Raw genomic sequence first — 27,713 nt, 5'->3', positions numbered from 1 at the left:
CCTGTTCCAGTCGCGTATGGTTCGCGGGGAGAACGACTGTTTGAAAGCCTCCGTGCGCGCTCTAATCTCTCTAATTTTACATTCGTGATCTCCTCGGGAGGTATAAGGAGGGGCAAGCAATATATTCGATACCTCATCCAGAAACGCACCCTCTCGAAACCTGGCGAGCAAGCTACACCGCGATGCAGAGCGCCTCTCTTGCAGAGTCTGCCACTTGAGTTTGTTAAACATCTCCGTAACGCTATCACGGTTACCAAATAACCCTGTGACGAAACGCGCTGCTCTTCTTTGGATCTTCTCTATCTCCTCCGTCAACCCGATCTGGTACGGATCCCACACTGATGAGCAATACTCAAGTATAGGTCGAACGAGTGTTTTGTAACCCACCTCCTTTGTTAATGGAGTACATTTTCTAAGGACTCTCCCAATGAATCTCAACCTGGTACCCACCTTACCAACAATTAATTTTATATGATCATTCCACTTCAAATCGTTCCGAACGCATACTCCCAGATATTTTGCAGAAGTAACTGCTACCAGTGTTTGTTCCGCTATCATATAATCATACAATAAAGGATCCTTCTTTCTATGTATTCGCAATACATTACATTTGTCTATGTTAAGGGTCAGTTGCCACTCCCTGCACCAAGTGCCTATCCGCTGCAGATCTTCCTGCATTTCGCTACAATTTTCTAATGCTGCAACTTCTCTGTATACTACAGCATCATCCGCGAAAAGCCGCATGGGACTTCCGACACTATCTACTAGGTCATTTATATATATTGTGAAAAGCAATGGTCCCATAACACTCCCTTGTGGCACGCCAGAGGTTACTTTAACGTCTGTAGACTTCTCTCCATTGATAACAACATGCTGTGTTCTGTTTGCTAAAACTCTTCAATGCAGCCACACAGCTGGTCTGATATTCCGTAGGCTCTTACTTTGTTTATCAGGTGACAGTGTGGAACTGTATCGAACGCCTTCCGGAAGTCAAGAAAAATAGCATCTACCTGGGAGCCTGTATCTAATATTTTCTGGGTCTCATGAACAAATAAAGCGAGTTGGGTCTCACACGATCGCTGTTTCCGGAATCCATGTTGATTTCTACATAGTAGATTCTGGGTTTCCAAAAACGACATGATACTCGAGCAAAAAACATGTTCTAAAATTCTACAACAGATCGACGTCAGAGATATAGGTCTATAGTTTTGCGCATCTGCTCGACGACCCTTCTTGAAGACTGGGACTACCTGTGCTCTTTTCCAATCATTTGGAACCTTCCGTTCCTCTAGAGACTTGTGGTACACGGCTGTTAGAAGGGGGGCAAGTTCTTTCGCGTACTCTGTATAGAATCGAATTGGTATCCCGTCAGGTCCAATGGACTTTCCTCTGTTGAGTGATTGCAGTTGCTTTTCTATTCCTTGGACACTTATTTCGAGGTCAGCCATTTTTTCGTTTGTGCGAGGATTTAGAGAAGGAACAGCAGCGCGGTCTTCCTCTGTGAAACAGCTTTGGAAAAAGGTGTTTAGTATTTCAGCTTTACGCGTGTCATCCTCTGTTTCAATGCCTTCATCATCCCGGAGTGTCTCGATATGCTGTTTCGAGCCACTTACTGATTTAACGTAAGACCAGAACTTCCTAGGATTTTCTGTCAAGTCGGTACATAGAATTTTACTTTCGAATTCACTGAACGCTTCACGCATAGCCCTCCTTACGCTAACTTTGACATCGTTTAGCTTCTCTTTGTCTGAGAGGTTTTGACTGCGTTTAAACTTAGAGTGAAGCTCTCTTTGCTTTCGCTGCTGCTTCCCGAGCAGGAAGGCGAGCCGGTCCTCGGCAAGAATTCGCTCGGCGAATGCTGGCTGATTCCCCTTACTCCGCTTCAGTTACACTGTGTCAGCGATTGCTGAGCAAACACCGTTTCCACGTATGTGTACACCATAATTATTCTACCTCGCAAACATTTGGGGTTACATTCGTCTAGTATGAGACTTTACCTTGGGGGCCCCTGGGTACAGTGTGGGGCGGCGATGGGGCGGGTGGACTGCCGCGGCCTGTTGTGGGATTCTGAACCACTGAGGGCTACGGCTGGACGAAGCCTCTCCGTCGTTTCTAGGCCCCTGTTTAATACATTCACTACATAATACACCTGTCTAGCAAACGGCTTTCAAGTCATGCCAAGCAGGTACGCGGCTAGGTGCCGTGAAGTCGGATTAAGTAACTGTGGGAGTGGACGACTGCGTCACGAAGGCAGCACAGGTGATGGTCCTGTTTGTGCACAGTGACACCGACAGCTCATCCCTTCTTTTAGACGCACTCACCCACAATGTACAGGGGTGAAGCTGGGTTTCAGTAATGGAGATCGAACGAGTCGGTGCAAATTAAGGTTGTTTTTGAGTGTAACCCGAGTCGGAAGAATTCACGCAGAAAAGGTTTCAGGCCTGATGACATCTTCTCCAAAATCTGGAGATCTGGTAAGCAACACATAATAGCGTGCTTGGTATTTGGCTGCAGTTTTGTTGAACAGGGAGTTTGGCTCCAGGGTGTTACTGGAGGGGTGGTTTTTGGTTGCCCTTTGTGCCTTAGGCGAGGGCGAATCTTATTGAGTCTTTTCTCTTGCACATGCTATCAGAGGTTAAACTTAAGTGCAAATAATTTTTCTTGTAAGCTGCGTCTCTTGTCTGCCCAGCGATTAGTCGAGGGAAGGAACGGGTACAGTGCTCCGAGCACAGGTGGTGAGCCACAGAGAGCAAAACTTGGTGATTCGGCAGCAAGACTGCGGCGATTTTTAATTTCTGCTTAGTCATCGTGATAGCAGATTCCGAACTTGGTCCGAACTTCGCAGCTTTCGTTCTACTTGGTCACTCTCCCTAAAAGCTATTCATTGTGTAGATCCGGTAGAGGACACACTCAACGTCTGGACCTCAACTGACACAGTGGGGAGACTTTCTGTGGACCACGGAGATAGACACCGGGAGCACAATATTTGCATCCGCTACCAGCGTTAGGGCGTGTGTTCTAACCGCATCCCTACTTTTCTTAATCATAACTAGCCAGTCAGTCACAGTAAGAACTGCGCAACGAGAAGCATCGTTTGCACATTAGAGGGAATAGAGACCACATTAGGGAACGAGTGGTGAAGTTATCTGTAATATCGGTAAAGTGGAGAACAGAACTTAGTCAATGGTGTCAGGCTTCTTTCTTTCGTTATTCCGTCATAGGTAAGAGGTCATTCATTGACTGGGTTGGGGATTGTGAGGGGTGTGAACTTGGATGTGACAGGGAGAGGGGGGCGGAGAGGGGTTATAAATCATTGCATTGAATCTCTCATAGTCTCTTTACTAAGCGGTATAAGGATTCACAGCTATTATGGATCGTAAATCGACTGCTTCACATGGCAGTACATATGTTGCACACAGAGCGGCAGTTAGGACCATCACCACTGAGTCTAGTGATGGAACACGTGCGGTCTTGAGGGCAGTAATGTTCGTTTATGCGTTTCACAATGTTGAGGAGAATGTCAGCTACTGGAGGTATTGAGGTGTCGTGCACTGCCTTAACCCCAGTCTTCGTGGCGCGTGGGGGAACATCTGTTGGGCAGAATGGCTCAAGAGCATCATCCAACTTCTGATAGTGATCCAGCGATGCCTGTAAGATGAGCTATCGTATTTGAACAATCCCAGAATTTTTCTCAGGTTGCCCAGCAATCTCTCCATGATGCTCAATAGCAATAATACAGTCGTTCATAAGCGATAGGGTTTACAATTCTGGACCATTTAACCCTAGGGGTGGCGCAGTGATATGACGCTCGACGTGCAGTCGAAATGGTCATGGTTCATGTCCACTTCATCGAAATAAACGTTTTCCTTCGTTTCCCTAAATCATGAAAATATAAAGAGAGTCGTTTTGTAAAGAAACGGTCGATTTTCTGCCGTATTCAAATCCAGTCCGAAAATGTGCCTCGTCACTAAAAATCTCGTTGTGGACAATACATAAACCCCTAATCTTTATTTTCATTGACTATTTGAAGGTGTTTTGTAGTGGAGAAATTAAACTGTAAATGTGACACAGGCACGTCTATTGTCGACTTTGAGCACAATTTGGGGGCTGCGTAGTAAGCAGAGGAGGCCAAACAAGAAACAATTCGCAACAATAGCTGATGGTAGTGCCAAAGATTAACTGTAAACGTGGCATCTGGCATGTCTGCTATCGATTCAATGAGCAATTTGCAGAACTACATAGTAACTAGAGGAGCCTAAAAGAAGATACCGCAATGGCTGTCAGAGAGAATCCATTCGTTAGTACATAACATTGTGCTTGCGACATAATACAGCGTTTGATATTTATAGTAAGTGAAAAACGTTTGTTAGGTGATCCCATACGATGTAATAACGGCATGCTATCATTCCACGACGAGGTAGCGTACAGACCATACATTACGCCGCGCGGGGTAGGGAACGATGACTTCAGCAATTTGGTCACGTAGGAACTTACTGCAAATTTCCAATTTAAGTGTCTTACTCAACTGTTTAAAACAACCAGTACTGACAGAAACTAGCACTCCACGTTCCACCATTTCGCCCAACAGAATGACTCAGCCCTTGGACCTTTGTAAATCGCAAGATGTTCGGAGAAAAGCGGCTAGATATTTGTAATTCGCTATTGCCTTGAAAGACAGTACTGTCATTCTAAGAAAATTATACCCAACAATAAATGCATTATGGCCACTCTAAAAGTTCTGCATCTGCTGACTGCTTTCGAGTTTCGCACTCGCTGCGGGTTTACGGAAAACACATTATTTTGAGGTCTCTTTTCAGCAAGACACGGGATAAAATACATTTTCCCACAAATTCACCATCCAATTCACAAAAAAAAAAACGAAGGGAGATGTGTCACCTTCATGCTATACGTGACCGTTGCTCTGAGCGGCGATGACCATCGACATGCACTACTGGCCATTAAAATTGCTACACCACGAAGATGACGTGCTACTGACGCGAATTTAACCGACAGGAAGAAGATGCTGTGACAGGCAAATGATTAGCTTTTCAGTGCATTCACGCAAGGTTGGCGCCGGTTGCCACACCTACAACGTGCTGACATGAGGAAAGTTTCCAACCGATTTCTCATACACAAACAGTAGTTGACCAGCCTGGTGAAACGTTGTTGTGATGCCTCGTGTAAGGAGCAGAAATGCTTACCTTCACGTTTCGGACTTTCATAAAGGTCGGATTGTAGCTTATCGCGATGAGGTTTATAGTATCGCGACATTGCTGCTCGCGTTGGTCGAGATCCAATGACTGTTAGCACAATATGGAAACGGTGAGTTCAAGAGGGTAATACGGAACGCCGTGCTAGATCCCAACGGCCTCGTATCACTAGCAGTCGAGATGACAGGCATCTTATCCGCATGGGTGTAACGAATGGTGCAGCCACGTCTCGATCCCTGAGTCAACACATGGGAACGTTTGCAAGACAACAACCACCTGCACGAACAGTTCGACGACGTTTGCAGCAGCATGGACTAGCAGCTCGGAGACCATGGCTGCAGTTACCCTTGACGCTGCGTCAGACAGGAGCGCCTGCAACGGTGTACTCAACGACGAACCTGGGTGCACGAATGGCAATACTTCATTTTTTCGGATGAATACAGGTTCTGTTTACAGCATCATGATGGTCGCATCCATGTTTGACGACATCGCGGTGAACACACGTTGGAAGCGTGTATTCGTCATCGCCATACTGGTGTTTCACCCGACGTGATGGTATGGGGTGTCATTGGTTATACGTCTCTGCCACCTCTTGTTCGCATTGACGGCACTTTGAACAGTGGACGTTACATTTCAGATGTGTTACGACCCGTGGCTCTACCCTTCATTCGATTCCTGCGAAACCCTACATTTCAGCAGGATAATGCACTACCGCTTGTTGCAGGTCCTCCACGGGCCTTTCTGGATAGAGAAAATGTTCGATTGCTGCCCTGGCCAGCACATTCTCCAGATCTCTCACCAATTGAAAACGTCTGGTGAATGGTGGCCGAGCAACTGGCTCGTCACAATACGCCAGTCACTACTTCTGATGAACTGTGGTATCGTGTTGTAGCTGCATGGTCAGCTGTACTTGTACACGCCATCCAAGCTCTGTTTGACTCAATGCCCAGGCGTATCAATGCCGTTATTACGGCCAGAGGTGGTAGTTCTGGGTACTGATTTCTCAGGATCTATGCACCCAAATTGCGTGAAAATGTAATCACATGTCAGTTCTAGTATAATATATTTGTCCAGTGAATACCCGTTTATAATCTGCATTTCTTCTTGGTGTAGCGAATTTAATGACCAGTAGTGTATTACAGCTGTGACCAGATATTTCGCATCTCGACTGGCCTTGAAAGGCGTCAGGCATTCTACCCGTCATCAGACGTTACATAATAAGATAAAAATACAATTTCTATGGTCACATAAGATACATGCTTATAATTCATAACATAACATGGAACTTTAACAAATTGTGTCGAATGCGCATTACGTTGGCGCTTGTGGAAAACGAGTGTCACAAATAAATCTAAGACACTACATCTAGGCAGACATTTCCTTTTATGAGAGTTTATTCAAATTACGAAGCAGCCTGCTGACGTGATTCACGACGGCACATACCGGCTGAGATCGCCTTGGCCATTAGCAGTCACCGACCAAAGGCACGTAGCGCACTGCACCGTCGCAGCCGCGGGAACAGAACTACGTAATTACAACGACCTGCTCGAAATTTATCAGTACCAGAACACGGACATTCCCTCGTCCCCAATTGTTCGTCACATCAAAATTTGCTTTCACTCTCGTGCTTGACGACTGACACTGGAAGTTAGATGAAATAACAGTACATATGACAACGGAAGCGTATTTTCTCTCTACAGCTCCCTCTAGTACCATGGAGATCAGTCCCTGATGTCTCAACAGATGTCCTGTCATCCTGTCCCTTCTCCTTGTCAGTGATTTCCACATATTCCTTTCCTCTTCGATTCTGCGCACAACCTCCACATTCCGTAACAGCCCACCTAATTTTCAGTACTCGTCTGTAGCAGCACATCTCAAATGCTTCGATTCTGTCCTGTTCCGGTTTTCCCACAGTTCATGTTTCACTACCATACAATGCTGTGCTCCAGACTTATATTCTTAGAAATTTCTTCCTCAGATTAAGGCCTATGTTTGATACCAGTGACTTCTCTCGTCAGGAATGCCCTTTTCGCTAGTGCTAGTCTGCTTTTGATGTGCTCTTTGCTCCGCCCGTCATTGGTTATTTTGCTGCCTAGGTAGCAAACTTCCTTAACTTCTTCTATTTCGTGACCATCAATCCTGATGTTAACTCTCTTGCTGTTCTCATTTCTGCTACTTCTCATTACCTTCGTCTTTCTTCGTTTTACACTCAGTCCATACTCTGTGGTCATTAGACTGTCCAATCCATTCAGTAGATCATGTAATTCTTCTTCACTTTCACTCACGATAGCAATATCATCACCCAATCGTTTCATTGATACCCTTTCACCTTGAATTTTAATTCCACTCCTGAACCTTTCTTTTATTTCCATCACTGCTTATTGATGTCCAGATTGAACAATAGGGGTGAAAGGCTACATCCCTGTCTTACACGTGTTCTTGCTCGTCCACTCTTATTATTCCGTCTCGGTTCTTGTACATATTCTGTATTGCTCGTCTCTCCTTATAGCTTACCCCAATTTTTCTCAGAATTTCGAACATCTTGCACCATTGTCAAATGTTTTTTCTAGGTCAACAAATCCTAGGACCCTGTCTTGATTTCACTTTAGTGTGGCATTCATTATCAACCGCAATGTCAGAATTGCCCCCCTGGTGCCTTTAGGGCGTTTCCTAAAGCCAAACCGATCGTCATCGAACACCTCTTCATCTTCAATTTTCGTTTCCATTCTTCTGTATATTTTTCTTGTCAGCAAGTTTGATGCATGAGGTGTTAAGGTGCCTGTGCGATAATTCTCGCACTTGTCAGCTCTTGCAGTCTTCGGAATTGTGTGGATGATATTTTGGCGAAAGTCAGACTGTATATTGCCAGACTCCGACATACTATACACCAACGTGAATAGTCGTTTTGTTGCCACTTCCTCTAAGGATTTTAGAAATTTTGGTGGAATGTTATCGATCCCTTCTTCGTTATTTGATCTTAACTCTTCCAAAGGTCTCTTAAATTCTGATTCTAATACTGGATCCCCTATCTCTTCCAATTCGACTTCTGTTTCTTCTTCTATCATATCAGACAAGCGGCTGCTGTGGCCGAGTGGTTCTAGGCGCTTCAGTCTGGAACCGCGCTGCTGCTACGGTCGCAGCTTCGTATCCTGCTTCGGGCATACATGTGTGTGATGTCCTTAGGTTTAAGTAGTTCTAATTCTAGGAGGCTGATGACCTCAGATATTAAGTCTCATAGTGCTTAGATCCATTTGAACGATATGAGACAAATCTTCCCCTCGTAGAGGTCTTCAATGTACCCTTTCCACCTATCTGCTCTCCACTCTGCATTAAGCAATGGAACTCCCACTGCACTCTTTATGTTACCACCCTAGTTTTTAATTTCCCCGAAGGTTAATTTGACTTTCCTATATGCTGAGTCAATCCTTCCGACTATCATTTCTTTTTCGATTTCTTCACATTTTTCATGTAGCCATTTCGTCTTAGCTTCCCTGCAATTCCTATTTATTTCTTTCCTCAGCGACTTGTATTGCTGTATTCCTGAATTTCCCTGAACATTTTTGTACTTCTTTCTTTCATCGATCAGCTGAAGTATTTCTTCTGTTATCCTTGGTTTCTTTACACTTACCTTCTTTGTATCTATGTTTTTCTTTCCACCTTCTGTGGTTGTCCTTTTTAATAACTCCCATTCCTCTTCAACTGTACTACGTACTGGAATATTGTTTATTGCTCTATCTACAGCCTTAGAGAACTTGAAGTGTATCTCATCATTCCTAAGTACTTCCGTATCTCATTCTTAGCATATTGATTCTTCCTGACTAATTTCTTACACTCCAGCCTACTCTTCATCACTAGTACATTGTGATCTGAGTCTATATCTGCTCCTGGGTACGCCTTACAATCCAGAATATGCTTTCGGAATCTCTGTGTGACTATGATGTAATCTAACTGAAATATTTCGTATCACCTGGCCTTTGCCAAGTATACCACCCTCCTCTTGTGATTCTTGAACAGAGTATTCGGTATTTCTAGCTTAAATTTATTACATAACTCAGTTAGACTTTCTCCTCTCTCATTCCTTGTTCCAAGCCTACATTCTCCTGTAACCTTTTTCTCTACTCCTTCCTCTACAACTGCATTCCAGTCCCCCATGACTATTACATTTTCATCTCCCTTTGCGTATTGTACTAGTCTTTCAATATCCTCATATACTCTCTCTATCTCTTCATATTCAGCTTGTGACGTCGGCATGTATATCTGAACTATCATTTTCGGTGTTGGCTTGCTTTCAATTCTGATAAGAATAGCCCTATCACTGAAGTGTTCACAATAACACACTCTCTGCCCTACCTTCCTATTCATAATGAATTCTGCTCCCGTAATACCATTTTCTACTAGTGTTGATATTACAGCATACTCATTTGACCAGAAATCCTGGTCTTCTTTCCATTTCACCTCACTGACCCATACTATATCTAGACTGAGCCTTTGCATTTCCCTTTTCAGATTTTCTAGCATCCCTACCACGTTCAAGCATCTGACATTTCACGCCCCGATTCGAACGTCATCCTTTCATTGGTTGTTCATCCTTTTTCTCATGCTCACCTTCCCCTTGGTAGTCCCCTCCCAGAAATCCGAATGGTGAACTATTTCGGAATCTTTTGCCAATGGAGTAATTATCATGACACTTTTCAATTATAGGCCACATGTCATGTGGATACACGTTACGTGTCTTTAATTCAGTGGTTTCCATTCTCTTCTGTATCTTCATGCCGTTGATCATTGCTGATTCTTCCGCCTTTAGGGGGTGTTCCCCAACCTAAATGCAAGAGAGTGCCCCTGAAACTCTGTCCGCTCCTTCGCCCTCTTTGACAGGGCCGTTGTCAGAGCGAGGGTGACTTCCTATGCCGGAAGTCTTCGGCCGCCAATGTCAAGCTTATCTGTGTGAATAAAAGTTAATCCATGTGAAGCCATTGCTTCATGACACTAAATTTTTATTTTACTCTGGTGGGTAATACATAACACATTTAATTGTGATATTAACTCGCAGCTGCAGAATCTTCCTGATATGACTAGTTGGTGGCATATGAGGATTTGTGGCGGCCCGGGACTCGAAACAGGAACATCCGTAATTTAGCACAGTTTCAAGATCGTCACCAATGTCTTTTTCTTCGGACATTGTTAAAAACAAGTTTTACAAACTTCGATAGGAATAACAATAATCGTAATACTAAGGTTAACTACGTTTGTATCCTTGAGCCGGTCGGGGTGGACGAGAGGTTCTAGGCGCTACAGTCTGGAACCGCGAGACCACTACGGTCGCAGGTTCGAATCCTGCCTCGGGCATGAATGTGTGTCATGTCCTTAGGATAGTTAAGTTTAAGTAGTTCTCAGTTCTAGGTGACTGATGACCTCAGAAGTTAAGTCCCGTAGTGCTCAGAGCCATTTGAACCATTTCATTTATCTCTTTGAAAGCATGTGGTGGAAATCCAAGTAAAGTTGCGATCGATGGGATCGTAGACACTATGATATACTGAAGTTTGGGTCGGTTCTGGTAGCGTGCTCCGGAAGCCAAAGTGGCTGAAGCGATCGCTCGCGACAAGCGGGAAATATGGATTCGAGTCCCAGTCATTCTTAACAGTAGATAATATCTTCACACTTAATTCAGTTAATTTCAGAAAGAATCCGACACTGCGATTAAATTTCATAAATTTACTACAGCTTCTAGATCGTTAGCGATGTTCAAAATAAACACCCCTCTACGTTGAGTGATGTCCACCACAAAGTGTTTTCTGTTTGTTCGCAGGAGGCACTCCTCCCTGATGTGCTTCTGAGGGAGGTGGTGGATCGCATGGGTAAGGATCTCGCGGACGCGGCAGACGCTGCCTACATCGACTTCCCCGATACCAACAGGTGAGTACCCATTTGTCCAACACGGCATATGCGAGATGTGCTCTAAGAAATAAAGTTAATTTTTGTTTGCTGAAAATAATTTATTTATTCATCTGCATCAACGTTGTCCTCTTCGAAATAGTCACCATTGAATATTATAAGCCGGCCATTGTGGCCGAGCGGTTCTAGGCGCTTCAGTCTAGAACCACGCGGCTGCTACGATCGCAGGTTCGAATCCTGCTTCGGACATGGATATGTGTGATGTCCTTAGGTTAGTCAGCTTTACGTAGTTCTTAGTCTATGGGACTGATGACCTCAGATGTTAAGTCCCATAGTGCTTAGAGCCATTTAGAACCATTTTGAACCATGTTAACTCTTCCACCAAACCCAGAAACACTTTTGGAATTCCATCTCTGGGGCAGCTTTTAGCACTTAACGGTGCGGTTTTAGTCTTATTTTTACCCGTGGTCTAGGGGTAGCCTCTTTGATTAGTAATAAATAGTCCACACACCCCCGGCTCACATCCCGCCACTGCTCAAACTTTGCATAAAGTCATTAGCAACGGCGGCCGAAGACTTCCGGCATGAGAATTCACCCTCATTCAGCCGATGGCGGTGTCAAACAGGGCGAAGGAGCGGATAGAGTTTCAGGGCACTCTGTTGTCCTTGGGATGGGAAACTGTCAATAAAGGCAAAAGAAAAGGTAATGATCAACGGCATGAAGAAACAGAAGGTAATGGAAACCACTGCATTAAAGACACATACAGTTTACCCACAGGATATGTGGCCGGTAATTGAACAAATGGTTTGATGATCTCTCCACTGACAAAAGATCGCAGACTAGTCCCACATTCAGATCTTCGGGAGAGGACTTTCAAGGGGGAGGTGACCGCTAGGAAAACTGAGTAACTAGCGAAAACGTGTCGGGGTGTGGAATGTCATAGGTTTTAACGTGGTAGGGAAGCTAGAAAATCTGTAAAGGGAAATGCTAAGGCGCATTCTAGATATAGTATGGATCAGTGAGATGAAATGAACAGGATTTCTCGTCAGATGAGTATAACATAATCTCAACAGCAGCAGAAAATGGTATAACGGGGTAGGATTCGTTGTAAATAGGGGTGGGGCAGAGAGTGAGGTACTGTGACCACTTCAGTGATAAGTTCGTTCTCATCCGAATCGACGGAAACCCACTACCGACAATGATCGTTCAGCTACACACTCTAACGACGCAAACTGAAGATGAAGAGACAGAGAAAGTATATGAGGATATCGAACAGGTAGTTCAGTACGGCCGCGTGGGATTAGCCGAGTGGTCTATGGCGCTGCAGTCATGGACTGTGGGACTGGTCCCGACGGAGGTTCGAGTCCTTCCTCGGGCATGGGTGTGTGTGTTTGTCCTTAGGATAATTTAGGTTAAGTAGTCTGTAAGTTTAGGGACTGATGACCTTAGCAGTTAAGTCCCATAAGATTTCACACACATTTGAACTTTTTTTTTTTTTTTAGTTCAGTACGCAAAGGGAGGATTGGACTGCGGTTGTAGGGAAATGAGTACAAGTAAGCGTTACGGGAGAATGTGCGCTTGGTAGTTGGAATGAGAGAGAGGAGAAAGACTAATTGAGTTCAGCAATAAATTTCAGCTACTGTTAGCGGATACTCTGTTCCACAATCCCAAGAGGAAATAGTGTACTTGGATAAGGTCCCGACATACAATAAAGGTTACAGATAGATTGCATCATGGTCAGGCAGAGCTGCTGTAATCAGATACTGGATTGTAAGGCGTACCGAGGAGCAGGTATAGTCTCAGGTTACAATTTAGTAGTGATGAAGAGCAGACAGAAGACACTAGACAGGCAGAACAAATGCACAAAGAAGTGGGATGCTGAAATACACTTGAAGTTCTCTGATGCTATAGATACTGTGGTAAGGAACAATTCAGTCGCAGCTCAGTTGAAAACCAGCGGACATCTCTAAAAAGGGCAGAAGTTATAAAGAAAAACATAGGTACAAAGAAGGTAACTGCGAAGAAGGCATGGGTAACGCAAGAAGTACTTCAACTGGTCGATGAAAGAAGAAAGTACAAACATATTCATGGAAATTCAGGAATACAGAAATACAAGCACATAGGAATCAAGTAAAGGGAAGTACAGGGAAGCTAAACCGTAAAGGCTGTGTGAAAAATGTGAAGAAACGAGTGCCGAAACGACTGAAACAGCAAAGTGAGAACAGTCTTCGGTGAAATTAAAAGCAAGGATGGTAACATTAGGAAGCAATGGGAATTCCACTGTTAAATACAGAGGAGAGAGTTGATAGGTGGGAAGAACACATTGAAAGCCTCTATGAGGGGGGAAAGTATGTCTGAGAAGAAGAAACAGGAGTCGATATAGAAGAGCTGGGGGATCTAGTATTAGAATCAGAATTTAAAAGAGCGTTGAAAGACTTAGGACCTAATAAGGCAGAAGGGATATATAATATTCCAAGTTGGTGTTCAGAATGTATGAGACTGCGATATAGCATCTGACTTTCGGAAAGATATCACCCACACAATTCCGAAGACTGTGAGAGCTGACAAGTGCAGGAATTGTTGCACAATCAGCTTGATAGCTCATGCATCGAAGCTGCTGACAAGAATAATTTATAAAAGAATGGAAAAGAAAATTGAAAATGTGTTAGATGACGATCAGTTTGGCTTTAGGAGAGGTAAAGGCGCCGGAGAGGCACTTCTGACGTTGCGGTTAATAATGGCACCAAGCCACGTTCATAGGATTTGTCGACCTGGAAGAAGCGTTCGATAATGTCAGATTGTGAAAGACGTTCGAAATTCTGAGAAACATAGATGTAAGCTACATGGAAAGACGGGTAATTTACAATCTCTGCAATAACCAAGAGGGAATAATAAGAGCGGAAGACCGAAAACGAAACGCTCGCATTAAAAAAAGGTGTAAGACAGGGTTGTAGTCTTTCACCTTTACTGTTCAGTCTATACATCGAAGAAGACATGAGGGAAATAAAAGAAAGTTTCAAGAGTGGAAGATAAGATTCGCTGATGACGTTGCTATTCTCGGTGAATGTGAAGAAGAATTACAGTAAATGCTGAATGGAATGAAGAGTCTAATACAGTCTAGTACAGAATATGGATTATGAGTAAATCGAAGAAAGACAAAAGTAATATGAAGTAGATGAAATGAGAATAACTTAACATCAGGATTGGGGACCATAAAGTAGATGAGTTAAGGAACTCTGGTATCTAGGCAGCAAAATAACCCATGACCGACAGAGCAAGGAGGACATCAAAAGCAGAGTAGCACTGGTAAAGAGGGCGTTCCCAACCAGGAGGATTCTGTTAACATCAACCGTAGGCCTCAATTTGAGGAAGAAATTTCTGAGATCGTCCGTTTGGAACACAGTACTACATGGTAGTGAAACATGCACTGTGGCAAAACCGGAACACAAGAGAATAACAACATTTGAGATGTGGTGCCACAGAAGAATGTTGAAAATTAGATTAACAGGTAAGGTATGCAATGAGGAAGTTCTCCGTAGAATCGGCGAGGAGAGGAGTCTATGGAAAGTGCTGAAGAGAAGAAGGAACAGAATGATAGGACGTCTATTAAGACATCAATGAATAACTTCCATTGTACTAGAGGGAGCTGCAGAGTGTAAAAAATGTTTATAAAATGATGGTATTTTGAGGCTTTTTATGATTTGGAACAGAAAAAAATCACGCAGGGCCATTTCCATGAATATGAACGATGGGATACCACTTCATTACCGTCTTTCAACAAAGCGTCACGAACAAGGAATGATTTCGAAGCAGGTGTATTATAGTGGAGCAGAACCAATGATTTTTTTTCGATACAAATCCAGGTGGGTTTTTTTCGCATTGTTTCACGTAGGCGGCGTTGAATGTGTAAGTGGTACTCCTTATTTATCTTTCAAGGTTGTGGTAAGAGCAGTTTGTGTACTTTACCGTTAAAATTAAAGAAAACAGTGTGCATTACTTTCATATTTGACGGCACTTGTCGAGTTTTTTCCTGTCTTGTCGATCTATAATGCTTTCACTAGCGGGACTGAGCCTTAGTTTCGAAAACAAATTCGTAAAACCACGTTTCATCAGCTGTTATGACACTTTTCAGTAGTTCTGCATCATTTTTCACACTGCAACTCTTGAACAATTGGCATTCGCCGCTATTTTTGTTAGAAGTTCACCAGTTTCGGAACAATTTGAACACGCAAACGTTAAATACCCAAAAATTCTGAAAAGAAAAAATTTATATGCCAACACGATTGACGACTTCTCTGACTCTGATTTTCCGATCTTTCATAATCATTTCTTTCAGTTTTTTCTCGAGTTCCTTGGTTAAGATGTGCTGTGACCATCAGGCCGCTAGTCATCTACAAGGACCTGTTTATAAACTCTCATACCACTCGTAAGCCATTTGTTCATTTATTGCAGGGTCACCAAAAGCAATATTTTGCGTTTCTAAAACTTTGTTGCTCTCTATTCCGTTCTTATCGAACAATTTTATACTAACTGCGTGATTAATATTTATACAGAATGGTCAGAAACAGACTGACAATCTTGTAAGCATGGTACAGGGTACTTTGTGCAGATGATGACTTTAAAAAAGAAAGCAGTACGTTGTGCCAAAAAAAAAAAAAATGGCTCTGAGCACTATGGGACTTAACATCTATGGTCATCAGTCCCCTAGAACTTAGAACTACTTAAACCTAACTAACCTAAGGACAGCACACAACACCCAGCCATCACGAGGCAGAGAAAATCCCTGACCCCGCCGGGAATCGAACCCGGGAACCCGGGAAGCGAGAACGCTACCGCACGACCACGAGATGGGGGCGTACGTTGTGCTATTTCCCAGTCGATTAGCATCGAAATTAGCCAATCAGGACCTTGCGCGCTCAAATTCAAGCAGCCCGGTAGAAACTGTGCTGCCGAACGTGTTCATCGTTTGATTTCCTAAAACCGAACTAGATAGCGATACCAAAAATTCAAAGTAGGATGGTAGTAAGTATCGAACACGAGCCAAAGGCTGAGCAATCCCGTGCCCTATCATCTACGCTATGAGAATGAGAACAACTGACAGTGATTCTAACTGATGGGTCAAATGAAATTGCGCGCGCTACGGCCTTTTGCCTAACTTCAGTGCTAAGTAAATCAGAAACGGCGCAACGTGTCAAATTTTTTTTAGCATTATTTCTCAACGCAGCCTACCCTACAACAGCCTTACAGGCATTTTAGATTATTTTTGACGTCACTGTACAGAATAAAATATCGTGCACTGCACCTAAACACATGTAACTTTTTGATAGCTAAGAACAGACTAAATATCCGATAGACATAACACAGAAGAACAGACGAAATATCCGATATAGGTAACACTGCACAGATACAACGAAAAATCTCGTCAATCTGAGTAATAAAACCCGGTGAATTACAAAATTGCCGTTACGTTTTGAATACGCATCCTACACTGCTCTTGCTTTTTCCCCACTCCTATCTTACCACATATTTTTATATTTATTTCAATACAGAAAACTTTCGTGTCTGTATTCACATAAATATTGCGATGGTGAAGAAGGACTAAAATTCAAACTAACTGTTACCTTGACCTTTCAGCAATATGCCACATTATTTCAATTCTATATTAATTAAATCAGTCATAAGAATATTATAATCTCTTCCCAAGCCAGGAGTGCTGTTATCAAGCAAGCCTGTGGAGGTGTCTAAATGTCGCAGAAAATTCATTTGATATGATTTAATCAGCCTTTAATTAAATTGACTTTTGAAGTACTGGGCCAATTAGAACTTAACCTATATCAATCAACACGTAATTTGAAGACAAAGCTAAAACATTATTACATTTGAGTCCATAAACGTATCACGGCACTGCGCTGAACAGATATTTCAATGTTGTGCAGGGGCAGATGAATTTAGTGAAACTTAACTTCTAATTGTTGTTGTTTATAGGTCCCCTAACTCTGACTTCAGAGCATTTCTGCTCAAACTAGAGAGAGTTCCTGATTCACTTTGTAGGAAGTACCACAAATTAGTTATGTGTGGTGACTTCAATATAAATTTTTTATATGATGGTGCAAGAAAAAGGATATAGGTAGATCTCATAAATTCATATGATCTGATGCAGACTGTGTTTTCTCCCACTAGGATGCAGGGGAACTGTAGCACAGCCATAGACAATATTTTTATTCGTCCTTCTTTATTAGATGGGCATTCTGTTAGTAAAAGGGTGAATGGCCTTTCAGACCATGATGCAGAAATTTTCACACTAAAAGACTTTTGTAGTAAAAAAAAATGTCACATATAATTACAAATTATGTATGAAAGTTAATCCAACAGCAGTAGAGAGTATTTTAAACCTTGTCAAGGAACAAGATTGTCACAATGTTTATAGTGCCGATAACATAGATGATCAATATAAAGCTTTCCTTAACACATTTCTCGTGCTCTTTAGGAGTTGCTTTCCATTAGAACGTTCTAAACGGGGTAATAGCAGTAGCAGGCAGCCTGGGTGGCTGACTAGTGTGATAAAGATATCGTCTAGAACAAAGCGGAAATTATATCAATATCTTAGACGTAGTCACAGTCAAGCTACAGTAGCCCATTACAAACAAGACTGTAAGGTGCTGTAAATGTTATTAGGAACCCAAAGAGTATGTGGTATGCAAATAGAATAGCATAGCAGATATATGTACAGTATTTAACAATCATTTTCTGAGCGTTGCTGTTGAATTAAATAATAATTTAGTTTCTATGGGGAATCATATAACTTTCTTGGCAAATGCCTTTCCGAGATTGATGTCTGATATACTCCTCTGTGATACAGTCAAGGGGGAGACTGAGTCAATAATTAAATCACTGAAGACTAAGGTCTCTCATGATTACGATGGAGTGGTTAGCAGAATATTAATGTACTGTGGTGCACATGTTAGCCCTATATTTAGCCAAATTTTTAATTTTTCCTTTAGGAATGGTCACTTCCCTGAAGGATTAAAGTACTTAGTAGTAAACCCACTTTATAAAAAGAGAGAAAGGGATAATGGAGATAATTTTAGACCTATTTCTATGCCATCATTGTTTGCTAAAGTTATTGAAAAGGATGTGTATGTAAGGATAATTGATCATTTTATATTACACGATTTGCTATCAAATGTACTGTTCAGTTTTAGTAGTGGTTTAACGAACGAAGATGCTATATTCTCTTTTCTCTGCGAGGTACTGCATGGGTTAAACAAAAGGTTTCAAACTCTAGGCATATTTTTTTATTTAACTAAGGCATTTGATTGTGTTGATCACAAAATATTGCTCCAGAAGTTGGACCATTACAGAACACAGGGAGTAGTTCGCAATTGGTTCACCTCTTACTTTAGCAACAGACAGCCAAGGGTCATTATTCACATTGTTGAGAATGCCTGAGATGTGGGATCTGAGTGGGGTACAGTCATGTGTGGGGTGCCCCAGGGCTCAGTGATGGCGCCACTCCCGTTCCTTATTTATATAAATGATATGAGTAACTCTAAAATATTTATGCCTGCCGATGACACTAGCTTGGTGGTAAAGGATGTTGTGTACAACATTGGCTCGGTTTCAAATAGTGCAGTTCATGACCTAAGTTCATGGCTTGTAGGAAATAAACTAATGCTAAATCACAGTAAGACTTAGTTTTTACAGTTTCCAACACACAATTCATAAAACCTGACGTTTTAATTTCACAGAATGGGCATATTACTAGTGAAACTAAACATTTCAAATTTCTAGGTGTTCAGATAGATAGCAAATTGTCGTGGAAAGCCCACGATCAGGATCTTGTTCAGAGACTTAATGCTGCAATTTTTAATATTTGAGCGCTATTCGTTCAACACGAAAATTAGTCTGTTTTGCTTATTTTCATTCACTTATGTCGTATGGTATTATATTTTGGGGTAACTCTTCCCATTCTAAATGTATATTTTTGGCTCAGAAACGGGAGTTTCGGGCAATAAGTGGTGTAATTTCACGAACCTCTTGTCTACCCCTGTTCATGAGTGTGAGTATATTGACATTGGCCTATCAATATATTCATTCCTTACCATCAGTTCCTCTTAACAATATTAGCTTATTCCCAAGAATAAACAGCTTTGACTCAGTTAATACCCGGCGGAAATCAAACCTGCATTTGGATCGGACTTCCTTCACTCTTGTGCAGAAAGGTGTGCAGTATACTGCTGCATCCATTTTCAATAAGCTACCACTCGAATTCAAAAATCTTAGCAATAATCCACGCTCTTTCAAATCGAAACTAAAGAGTTTCCTCATGGGTCACTCCTATTCTGTCGAGGAGTGATTCTTGTTGTATTGCTGATTGCATTTACTTAACTTATGGATTGACTTTTTCCAGGTTCATAAAAATTTTAGTTAATCTGTTACTACTTTTATATTGTAATTTCATGTACTGACACTTTCCATGGCCTTGGAGATTTGATCCTCAACTTGACGAGTAAATAAATAAAAAAAGAATTAATTAAATTTTAATGGGTCCTCTCACTTTATCAGATGGTGGGAATATCTATCGTGCTTGCACATGCTTTGTTGCAAGGTGGCATAATGTATTACACTACACTACACAGTGTAAGTTAACATTTCATGTATGCGACTCATATTCTGATATTTCACGCTCCAGCTCGCACTCAGACATCTCCCCTTAAGCAGTCTTCTCCCGGAGATGCGCATCGGGGCTAAACAGGAATCTTTTAGCAATGGCGGGATAACCACCAACTTTTTTTCAGTTATAGACCACTGTTCATGGTTAAACAAGTGCCTTTAATGCAGTGATTTTCATTGACTTCTGCATCAACATGGCCTTGATTAGCGATGGTTTTTCTGCTCTTAAGGGCGCTTTGCGCTAAAAAGGCATGATGGTACATTTAATTCAATAAGATCCTCCAGTCTGAGGAAACCATCGGCAGAATGAGGGGACTCCTTACATCGGATACACTCTAAGGCAAAAAGCGACGCACCACCAAGGAATTATCAAAATGGGATACTAAATTTGTGATCCCTTGATGCCTCAGAACATGTCCTACCAACCAGTCCCTTCTTCTTGTCAAGTTGTGCCACAAACTCCTCTTCTCCCCAATTCTATTCAATATCTCCTCATTAGTTATGTGATCTACCCATCTAATCTTCAGCATACTTCTGTAGCACCACATTTCGAAAGCTTCTATTCTCTTCTTGTCCAAACTATTTATCGTCTATGTTTCACTTCCATACAAATACTTTCAGAAACGACTTCCTGACACAAATCTATACTCGATGTTAACAAATTTCACTTCTTCAGAAACGCTTTCCTTGCCATTGCCAGTCTACATTTTATATCCTCTCTACTTCGACCATCGTCAGTTATTTTGCTCCCCAAATACCGAAACACCGAAACGTATCTACTATATTAAGTGTCTCATTTCCTACTCTAATTCCCTCGGCATCACCCGACTTAATTCGACTACATTCCTTTATCCTCGTTTTGCTTTTGCTGATGTGCATCTTATATCGTCCTTTCAAGACACTGTCCATTCCGTTCAACTGCTCTTCCAAGTCCTTTGCTGTCTGACAGAATTACAATGTCATTGGTGAACCTCAAAGTTTTTATTTCTTCTCCATGGATTTTAATATCTACTCCGAATTTTTCTTTTGTTTCCTTTACTGCTTGCCCCTCTTCAGGAACCACATGTTTGTCTGGCCTCTCAACAGATACCCCTCCGTTGTAGTTGCAGCCATCTGTAACGCCGAGGCACGCAAGCCTCCCCACCAAAGGCAAGGCCCATGGTTCATGGGGATAGGGGGGTGATACACGTAAAGACAAACAAATGATTACAATTTCAGTAGGAGTGGATGATTTATTCAAGGCAAAGAGCTTGACAAATTCAGAGAGTCGACACCGTGACGGTCCATTTCTGGGTCTTGTGTAAGTAGTTGTTGGATGTCCTCCTGAAGGATGCTGTGCCAAATTGTAAAGAACTGTCACGTCAGTTCGCCAGAATTCCGAGTTGGTTGGAGGGCCCTGCCACAATGCTCCCAACGTTCTCGATTGGGGAGAGATTCGGCGATTTTACTGGCCAAGGAATGGTTTGGCATAGATGAAGACAAGCAGTAGAAACTCTCACCGTGTGCGGGCGAGCAATAGCTTTCTGAAATGTAAGCCCAATATGGCTTAGCTATGAAGGCCAACAAAACATGGCATAGATTAGATGCATCTCTGTGCTGTAAAGGTGCCTCGCTTGACAACAAATAGTGGTTCTACTTCGAAATAAAATGGCACCCCAAACCATCACAACCCAGATGTCGTGTCGTATGGCGGGGGATAGTCAGGTTGGTATCCCACCGCTGTCTGAGGCGTCTCCAGACACGTCTTCGCTAGTCAGAAGTAGGACTCATCGCTGAATGCTACCCCAGTCAATGACATTCCTGACTAAAGATCTGTCTGGAGATACCCTGGACAATGGTGGGGTACCAACCTGACTGTCGCCCACCATACGACCCGATTAAAAGTCGAGTCTAAGACACTCCCTACCCCCCCCCCCCCTCAGACTACCACGGTTAAAGTTTTGTGTTGTTGTTGTTTTCAGTCCTGAGACTGGTTTGATGCAGCTCTCCATGCTACTCTATCCTGCGCAAGCTTCTTCTTCCATTACTTACTGCAACCTACATCCTTCTTAATCTGCTTAGTGTATTCATCTCTTGGCCTCCCTCTACGATTTTTACCCTCCACGCTGCCCTCAAATGCTAAATTTGTGATCCCTTGATGCCTCAGAAAATGTCCTACCAACCGGTCCCTTCTTGTTAAGTTGTGCCACAAACTAGTCTTTTACGCAATTCTGTTCTATACCTCCTCATTTCTTATGTGATCTAACCATCTAACCTTCAGCATTCTTCTGTAGCACCACATTTCGAAAGCTTCTATTCACTTCTTGTCCAAACTATTTATCGTCCATGTTTCACTTCCATGCATGGCTACACTCCATACAGATACTTTCAGAAACGACTTCCTGACACTTAAATCTATACTCGATGTTAACAAATTTCTCTTCTTCAGAAACGCTTTCCCTGCCATTACCAGTCTACATTTTACATCCTCTCTACTTCGACCATCAGTTATTTTGCTCCCCAAATAGCAAAACTCTTTTACTACTTTAAGCGTCTCACTTCCTAATCTAATTCCCGCAGCATCACCCAATTTAGTTCGACTGTATTCCATTATCCTGATTATGCTTTTGTTAATGTTCATCTTATATCCTCCTTTCAAGACACTGTCCATTCCGTTCAACTGCTCTTCCAAGTCCTTTGCTGTCTCTGATAGAATTACAATGTCATCGGCGAACCTCAAGTTTTTATTTCTTCTCCATGGATTTTAATACCTACTCCGAATTTTTCTTTTGTTTTCTTTACCGCTTGCTGAATATACAGATTGAATAACATCGGGGAGAGGCTACAACCCTGTCTCACTCCCTTCCCAACCACTGCTTCCCTTTCATGCCCCTCGACTCTTATAACTGCCATCTGGTTTCTGTACAAATTATAAATAGCCTTTCGCTCCATGTATCTTATCCCTGCCACCTATAGAATATGAAAGAGATTATTCCAGTCAACATTGTCAAAAGCTTTCTCTAAGTCTACAAATGCTAGAAAAGTAGGTTTGCCTTTCCTTAGTCTATTTTCTAAGGTAAGTCGTAAGGTCAGTAGTGCCTCACGTGTTCCAACATTTCTACGGAATCCAAACTGATCTCCCCCGAGGTCGGCTTCTACCAGTTTTTCCATTCGTCTGTAAAGAATTCGCGTTAGTATTTTGCAGCTGTGACTTATTAAACTGATAGTTCGGTAGTTTTGTGTTAGTACCATATAAAACACTACAAAGCTTTACTCCACAGGATGTCCCTGGGGGCGCTGATGTCGGGGCGCGCGGTCAAGGACCTGGACGGTGAGGAGTCGCAGTTCCCACTGGACTACGAGCACTTCGCAGACCTGGCCAATAACCCCAGCCCCAGCATCCGTGACCAGGAGTACTTGCAGCACAGTACACTTTGGGGACACCAGTACGTAGCAGGTGAGCAGCAGCGATTGGCGTACTAAATTGCCGATATTTATTAAGGGGCTCCGGAAAGGCTCAAAATCATGAAAAGTTCAATTTTTACTTTTTGCGTTTTCTGAATCTGCAGACTATTACCTTTTAATAGATATATAATTTCTTCAATTCCGAAGACTACAACTATTTTAAAATTTTTTTTGAAATGTGATCTACATGGGCGTGACCCACTGTGGCGCTGTTAAACTGCTGTCAAATGGTGTTATTATTAACGTACGTGTTCATCAGGTACATTTTAGTGATGTGAGATAAAGTATGTGTTGTGGCTAACCTGTGATGGTTCAATATATATCGCTGGTGTGATTGTCGATTGTTTCATGTTTATTTACTCTGTCGTTATCTCGAAAATATTCGTAATTAATTCTGTTTCTTGAGTCTCTGTTTTGTTGAAGTATAATAATGAGTAAAAGTAAAGTTATTAGAAATCCTCTGAAGGCTTTTAAGAAAAGGAGAAATGTTGGAAAGCCAAAGGTATGTGTTATTACTGTAAACAATAAAGACGATAACCAAGTGAGTGAACCTAGCCTCTCAAGTACACCTGCCCATAGCAGCCAAAGTGGGAAAGAAAATACTTCACAGAAGAAGCTTGGTTCAATGAGTGAAAACTATGAATGTTTTATGGGCGTATCGGATGTGAATGAAATATTTGATATGTCGGTTCTCAAAGGAATTTTTTCAAACTGTGTAAGACGTATTCATTGTAGTGAAGTTGGTCTGGAACTCTCCATAATAAAGCACGTAGGACTTGCTAGTGAAATACAACTGAAATGTGATAAGTGTTCATACATGACCACCTTTTGGAACAGTGTTGCAGTAACTGCAACTGAAGAAAATGGTAGCAAAATCTACGAACACAACAACGAGCGATGCTTGCTTTAGACAAGGAAAGCCTTCAGGCTGCAGACAGGGCTGTAAAGAGTCTAGAAATACAAGCAAGAGTAAACAGGAGGAGGAACAAGAGGAAGCTGGAGGAGGAGTTTGCAGAGGATGAAGATAATCCATCCTATGGACCTGGAATGCACTAAAAAGTGAATCCAATCTTTGTCGCTCGATTCCCAAAACTTTTATTTTCTCATACTAATTACATGTTTTCTAAGGATCTTCCAAACATATTTGTTTCAAACTTTCAGTAAATGTTACACAGTACCTTCTGCATAATTTAACACAGCCTTTTTCCAAAAAACTGTATATTTTTTAATGTATAAATAAAAAATTGCAAAAAAAATGTTGTGAATTTTCACTACAATTGAAAAAAAATCATCTTTAATAACTGAACTAAAATTTTGTAAAATCCCTGTGTTAAGTTGTAGCCCATATTCCAATAAATAATCTGTAAAAAGTTCAACTTCCTACCTCAAATACTTTGTGAGGAAAGATGTAATTTATAAGCGTTATTTTAACATTGCAAGTATAGGGCGTTCCGGAGCCCCTTAAGTGTTCCTGAGACCATGTACTAGATGTGGCAATTGAATAACGAGATTGCATTTCGTTCTATATTTCATTTTGCTTTTAGATTCGTTCTTCTGATGGTTTTAGGTTAATCTTGCGCATTGGTTGGGGATGTGAAAGTTATGTGGACATGTCAGCATCATGATTAACTAAAAAGCTGCATAGTATATTAATTCCTTATGAAAACTGCGAACGCAATAGCTTTTTCCATATATTTAACCATCATGAAGTACCACCACAGCCGTGTCATCTAACTGTGAATATTTGATTCGTCGTACTTAGCTGTCAGAACCATCATTATTATTAATATTCTTTTATGTTGTAGATACAGTATGGAACTCCACTTATTTTTTCTGCAAGGTAAGCGATTGTTAACAATGGACGGGCTGAAAATCAGAAGATTTATCACACAGTGGAATATGGAGTTTTTAATTGTGAGAGAGATATCGGCATTATTCTAAGGATACAAAGGAATAACCTCATGGTGCAATCATACTTTCTTATTTGTTGTTTCATTCCCTCGCTACATATGCTCAGCGGGGTGGGCTGTCAGTAGTAAACACAGTCTTCTCTTCAACTTACTGGTGTTAAAACACGCAAATAGATACAAAACTATTATAAAGGTAAATAATTTACATGACTAGAAATATATTAAAATTTTGCTTCCATGGTCAGTGTTAAAATATAACTACAGACTTTCCCTCCTTTCCAGATTAAAAGGTGATGCATAAAACGGGAAGGCATTGAAATGAAGCACTATATATTCAATGATAAAGAGGGAATCTGCCTAGGAGAAGGACTAATTTATAAGAGGGATGATTAGAGGCTGCGTAAATTAATAGGTATGGCTTTCGCACAGTGGATCAGGTGAATCCTAGTTTCAGATGAGAAGAGATATGGGGTGGATAATAAGGAAGCAGAACGAAATAGAGCTGCGTTGACTACTAGGCCATTATAAAAAAGGGTAAGGAATAAGAGAAAGGTGGGGAGAGAAGGAAAGCCTTAATTTGTGGTGGGATAGGGATGAAACAGAGCTGATAGGGCGGATATCAGGCAGATTAGATTCTCTCGGAGAGGGGCATCGGTTATGTTTTGTTGGAAGAGGTGAGTCATTGTATAGAGATGAAATTTGTCTGTATTGTCCCATCCGCATTCTGCGATTTGAACTTAGAGGGGCGAAAACCGAATAGTGGATTTTGCACATACTGTAGGAGTGATGAGGCAGTAAAGGCGGCATTTGTAGGAAGGTAAATACACTACTGGCCATTAAATTAGGTACACCAAGAAGAAATGGCGACGACAAACAGGTATTCATTGGACAAATATACTATACTAGAACTGACATGTAATTGATTACGACCGAGTGAGGTGGCGCAGTGGTTAGCGCACTAGACCCGCATTCGGGAGGATGACGGTTAAATCCCGCGTCCGGCCATCCCGATTTAGGTTTTCCCTGATTTCCCTAAAACCGCTCCAGGCAAATGCCAGGATGGTTCCTTTGAAAGGGCACGGCCGACTTCCTTCCCTAATTCGACGAGACCGATGACCTCGCTGTTTGGTCTCCTCCCCCAAAACATACCATACCATACCATACCAGAATTGATTACATTTTCACGCAGTTTGGGTGCATAGATCCTGAAAAATCAGTACCCAAAACAACCACCTCTGTCCGTAATAACAGCCTTCATACGCCTGGGCATTGAGTCAAACTGAGCTTGCAAAGGCGTGTACAGGTACAGCTGCCCATGCAGCTTCAACACGATACCACAGTTCATCAGGAGTAGTGACTGGCGTACTGTGACGAGCCAGTTGCTCGGCCACCATTGACCAAACGTTTTCAATTGGTGAGAGATCTAGAGAATGTGCTGGCGAGGGCAGCAATCAAACATTTTCTGTATCCAGAAAGGCCCGTACAGGATCTGCAACATGTGGTCGTGCATTATCCTGCTGAAATGTAGGGTTTCGCAGGAATCGAATGAAGGGTAGAGCCACCGTTCGTAATACATCTGAAATGTAACGTCCACTGTTCAAAGTGCCATCCATGCGAACAAGAGGTGACCGAGACGTGTAAGCAATGGCACCCCATACCATCACGCCAGGTGATACGCCAGTATGGCGATGAGGAATACACGCTTCCGATGTGCGTTCACCGCGATGTCTCCAAACACGGAGGCGACCATAATGATGCTGTAAACAGAACCTGGATTCATCCGAAAATATGACGTTTTGCCATTCGTGCACCTAGGTTCGTCGTCGAGTACACCATCACAGGCGCTCCTGTCTGGGATGCAGCGTCAAAGGTAACCGCAGCCATGGTCTCCGAGCTGATAGTCCATGCTGCTGCAAACGTCGTCGAACTGTTCGTGCAGATGGTTGTTGTCTTGCAAACGTCCCCGTCTATTGAGTCAGGGATCAGTTACAGCCATGCAGATAAGATGCCTATCATCCAGACTGCTTGTGATACGAGGCCGTTGGGATCCAGCACGGCGTTCCATATTACCCTCCTGAACCCACCAATTACATATTCTGCTAACAGTCATCGAATCTCGATAAACGCGAGCAGCATTGTCGCGATACGATAAACCGCAATCGCAATAGCCTACAATCCGACCTTTATCAAAGTCGGAAACGTGATGGTATGCGTTTTTCCTCCTTACACGAGGCATCACAAGGTTTCACCAGGCAACGCCGGTCAACTGCTGTTTGTGTATGAGAAATCGGTTGGAAACTTTCCTCATGTCAGCACGTTTTAGGTGTCGCCACTGGCGTCAACCTTGTATGAATGCTCTGAAAAGCTAATCAGTTGCATATCACAGCATCATCTTCCTGTCGGTTAAATTTCGAGTCTGTAGCACGTCATCTTCGTGGTGTAGCAATTTTAATGGCCAGGAAGTGTATGCGGAATTTTTGCTTTGAAATCCATACAGCAATAGAAAATAGGATGTGAGTAGCTGAAAAGGTACAATTAACGAGGTCAAATTAATCAAAGAAAAAAAAACGCCTTTTTGACTGAC

At 42.2% G+C, this 27,713-nt stretch overlaps 1 protein-coding gene across 1 annotated transcript in view; it reads left to right on the top strand.

The window, feature by feature from the left end:
• Nucleotides 1-27,713, top strand: part of LOC126416364 (uncharacterized) — a 90,065-nt gene that overhangs the window by 31,238 nt on the left and 31,114 nt on the right. The window contains exons 3-4 of the mRNA XM_050084043.1: nt 11,017-11,123; nt 23,036-23,211. Of these exons, the coding sequence (XP_049940000.1) occupies nt 11,017-11,123; nt 23,036-23,211 (283 nt within the window). The remainder of the gene's footprint in view (nt 1-11,016; nt 11,124-23,035; nt 23,212-27,713) is intronic.

Source organism: Schistocerca serialis, chromosome 8 (assembly GCF_023864345.2).
Source record: "Schistocerca serialis cubense isolate TAMUIC-IGC-003099 chromosome 8, iqSchSeri2.2, whole genome shotgun sequence".
Lineage (NCBI taxonomy): Eukaryota > Metazoa > Arthropoda > Insecta > Orthoptera > Acrididae > Schistocerca > Schistocerca serialis.
The sequence above is the reverse complement of the archived record's forward strand: the minus strand, read 5'-3'. Positions and strand labels throughout refer to the sequence as shown.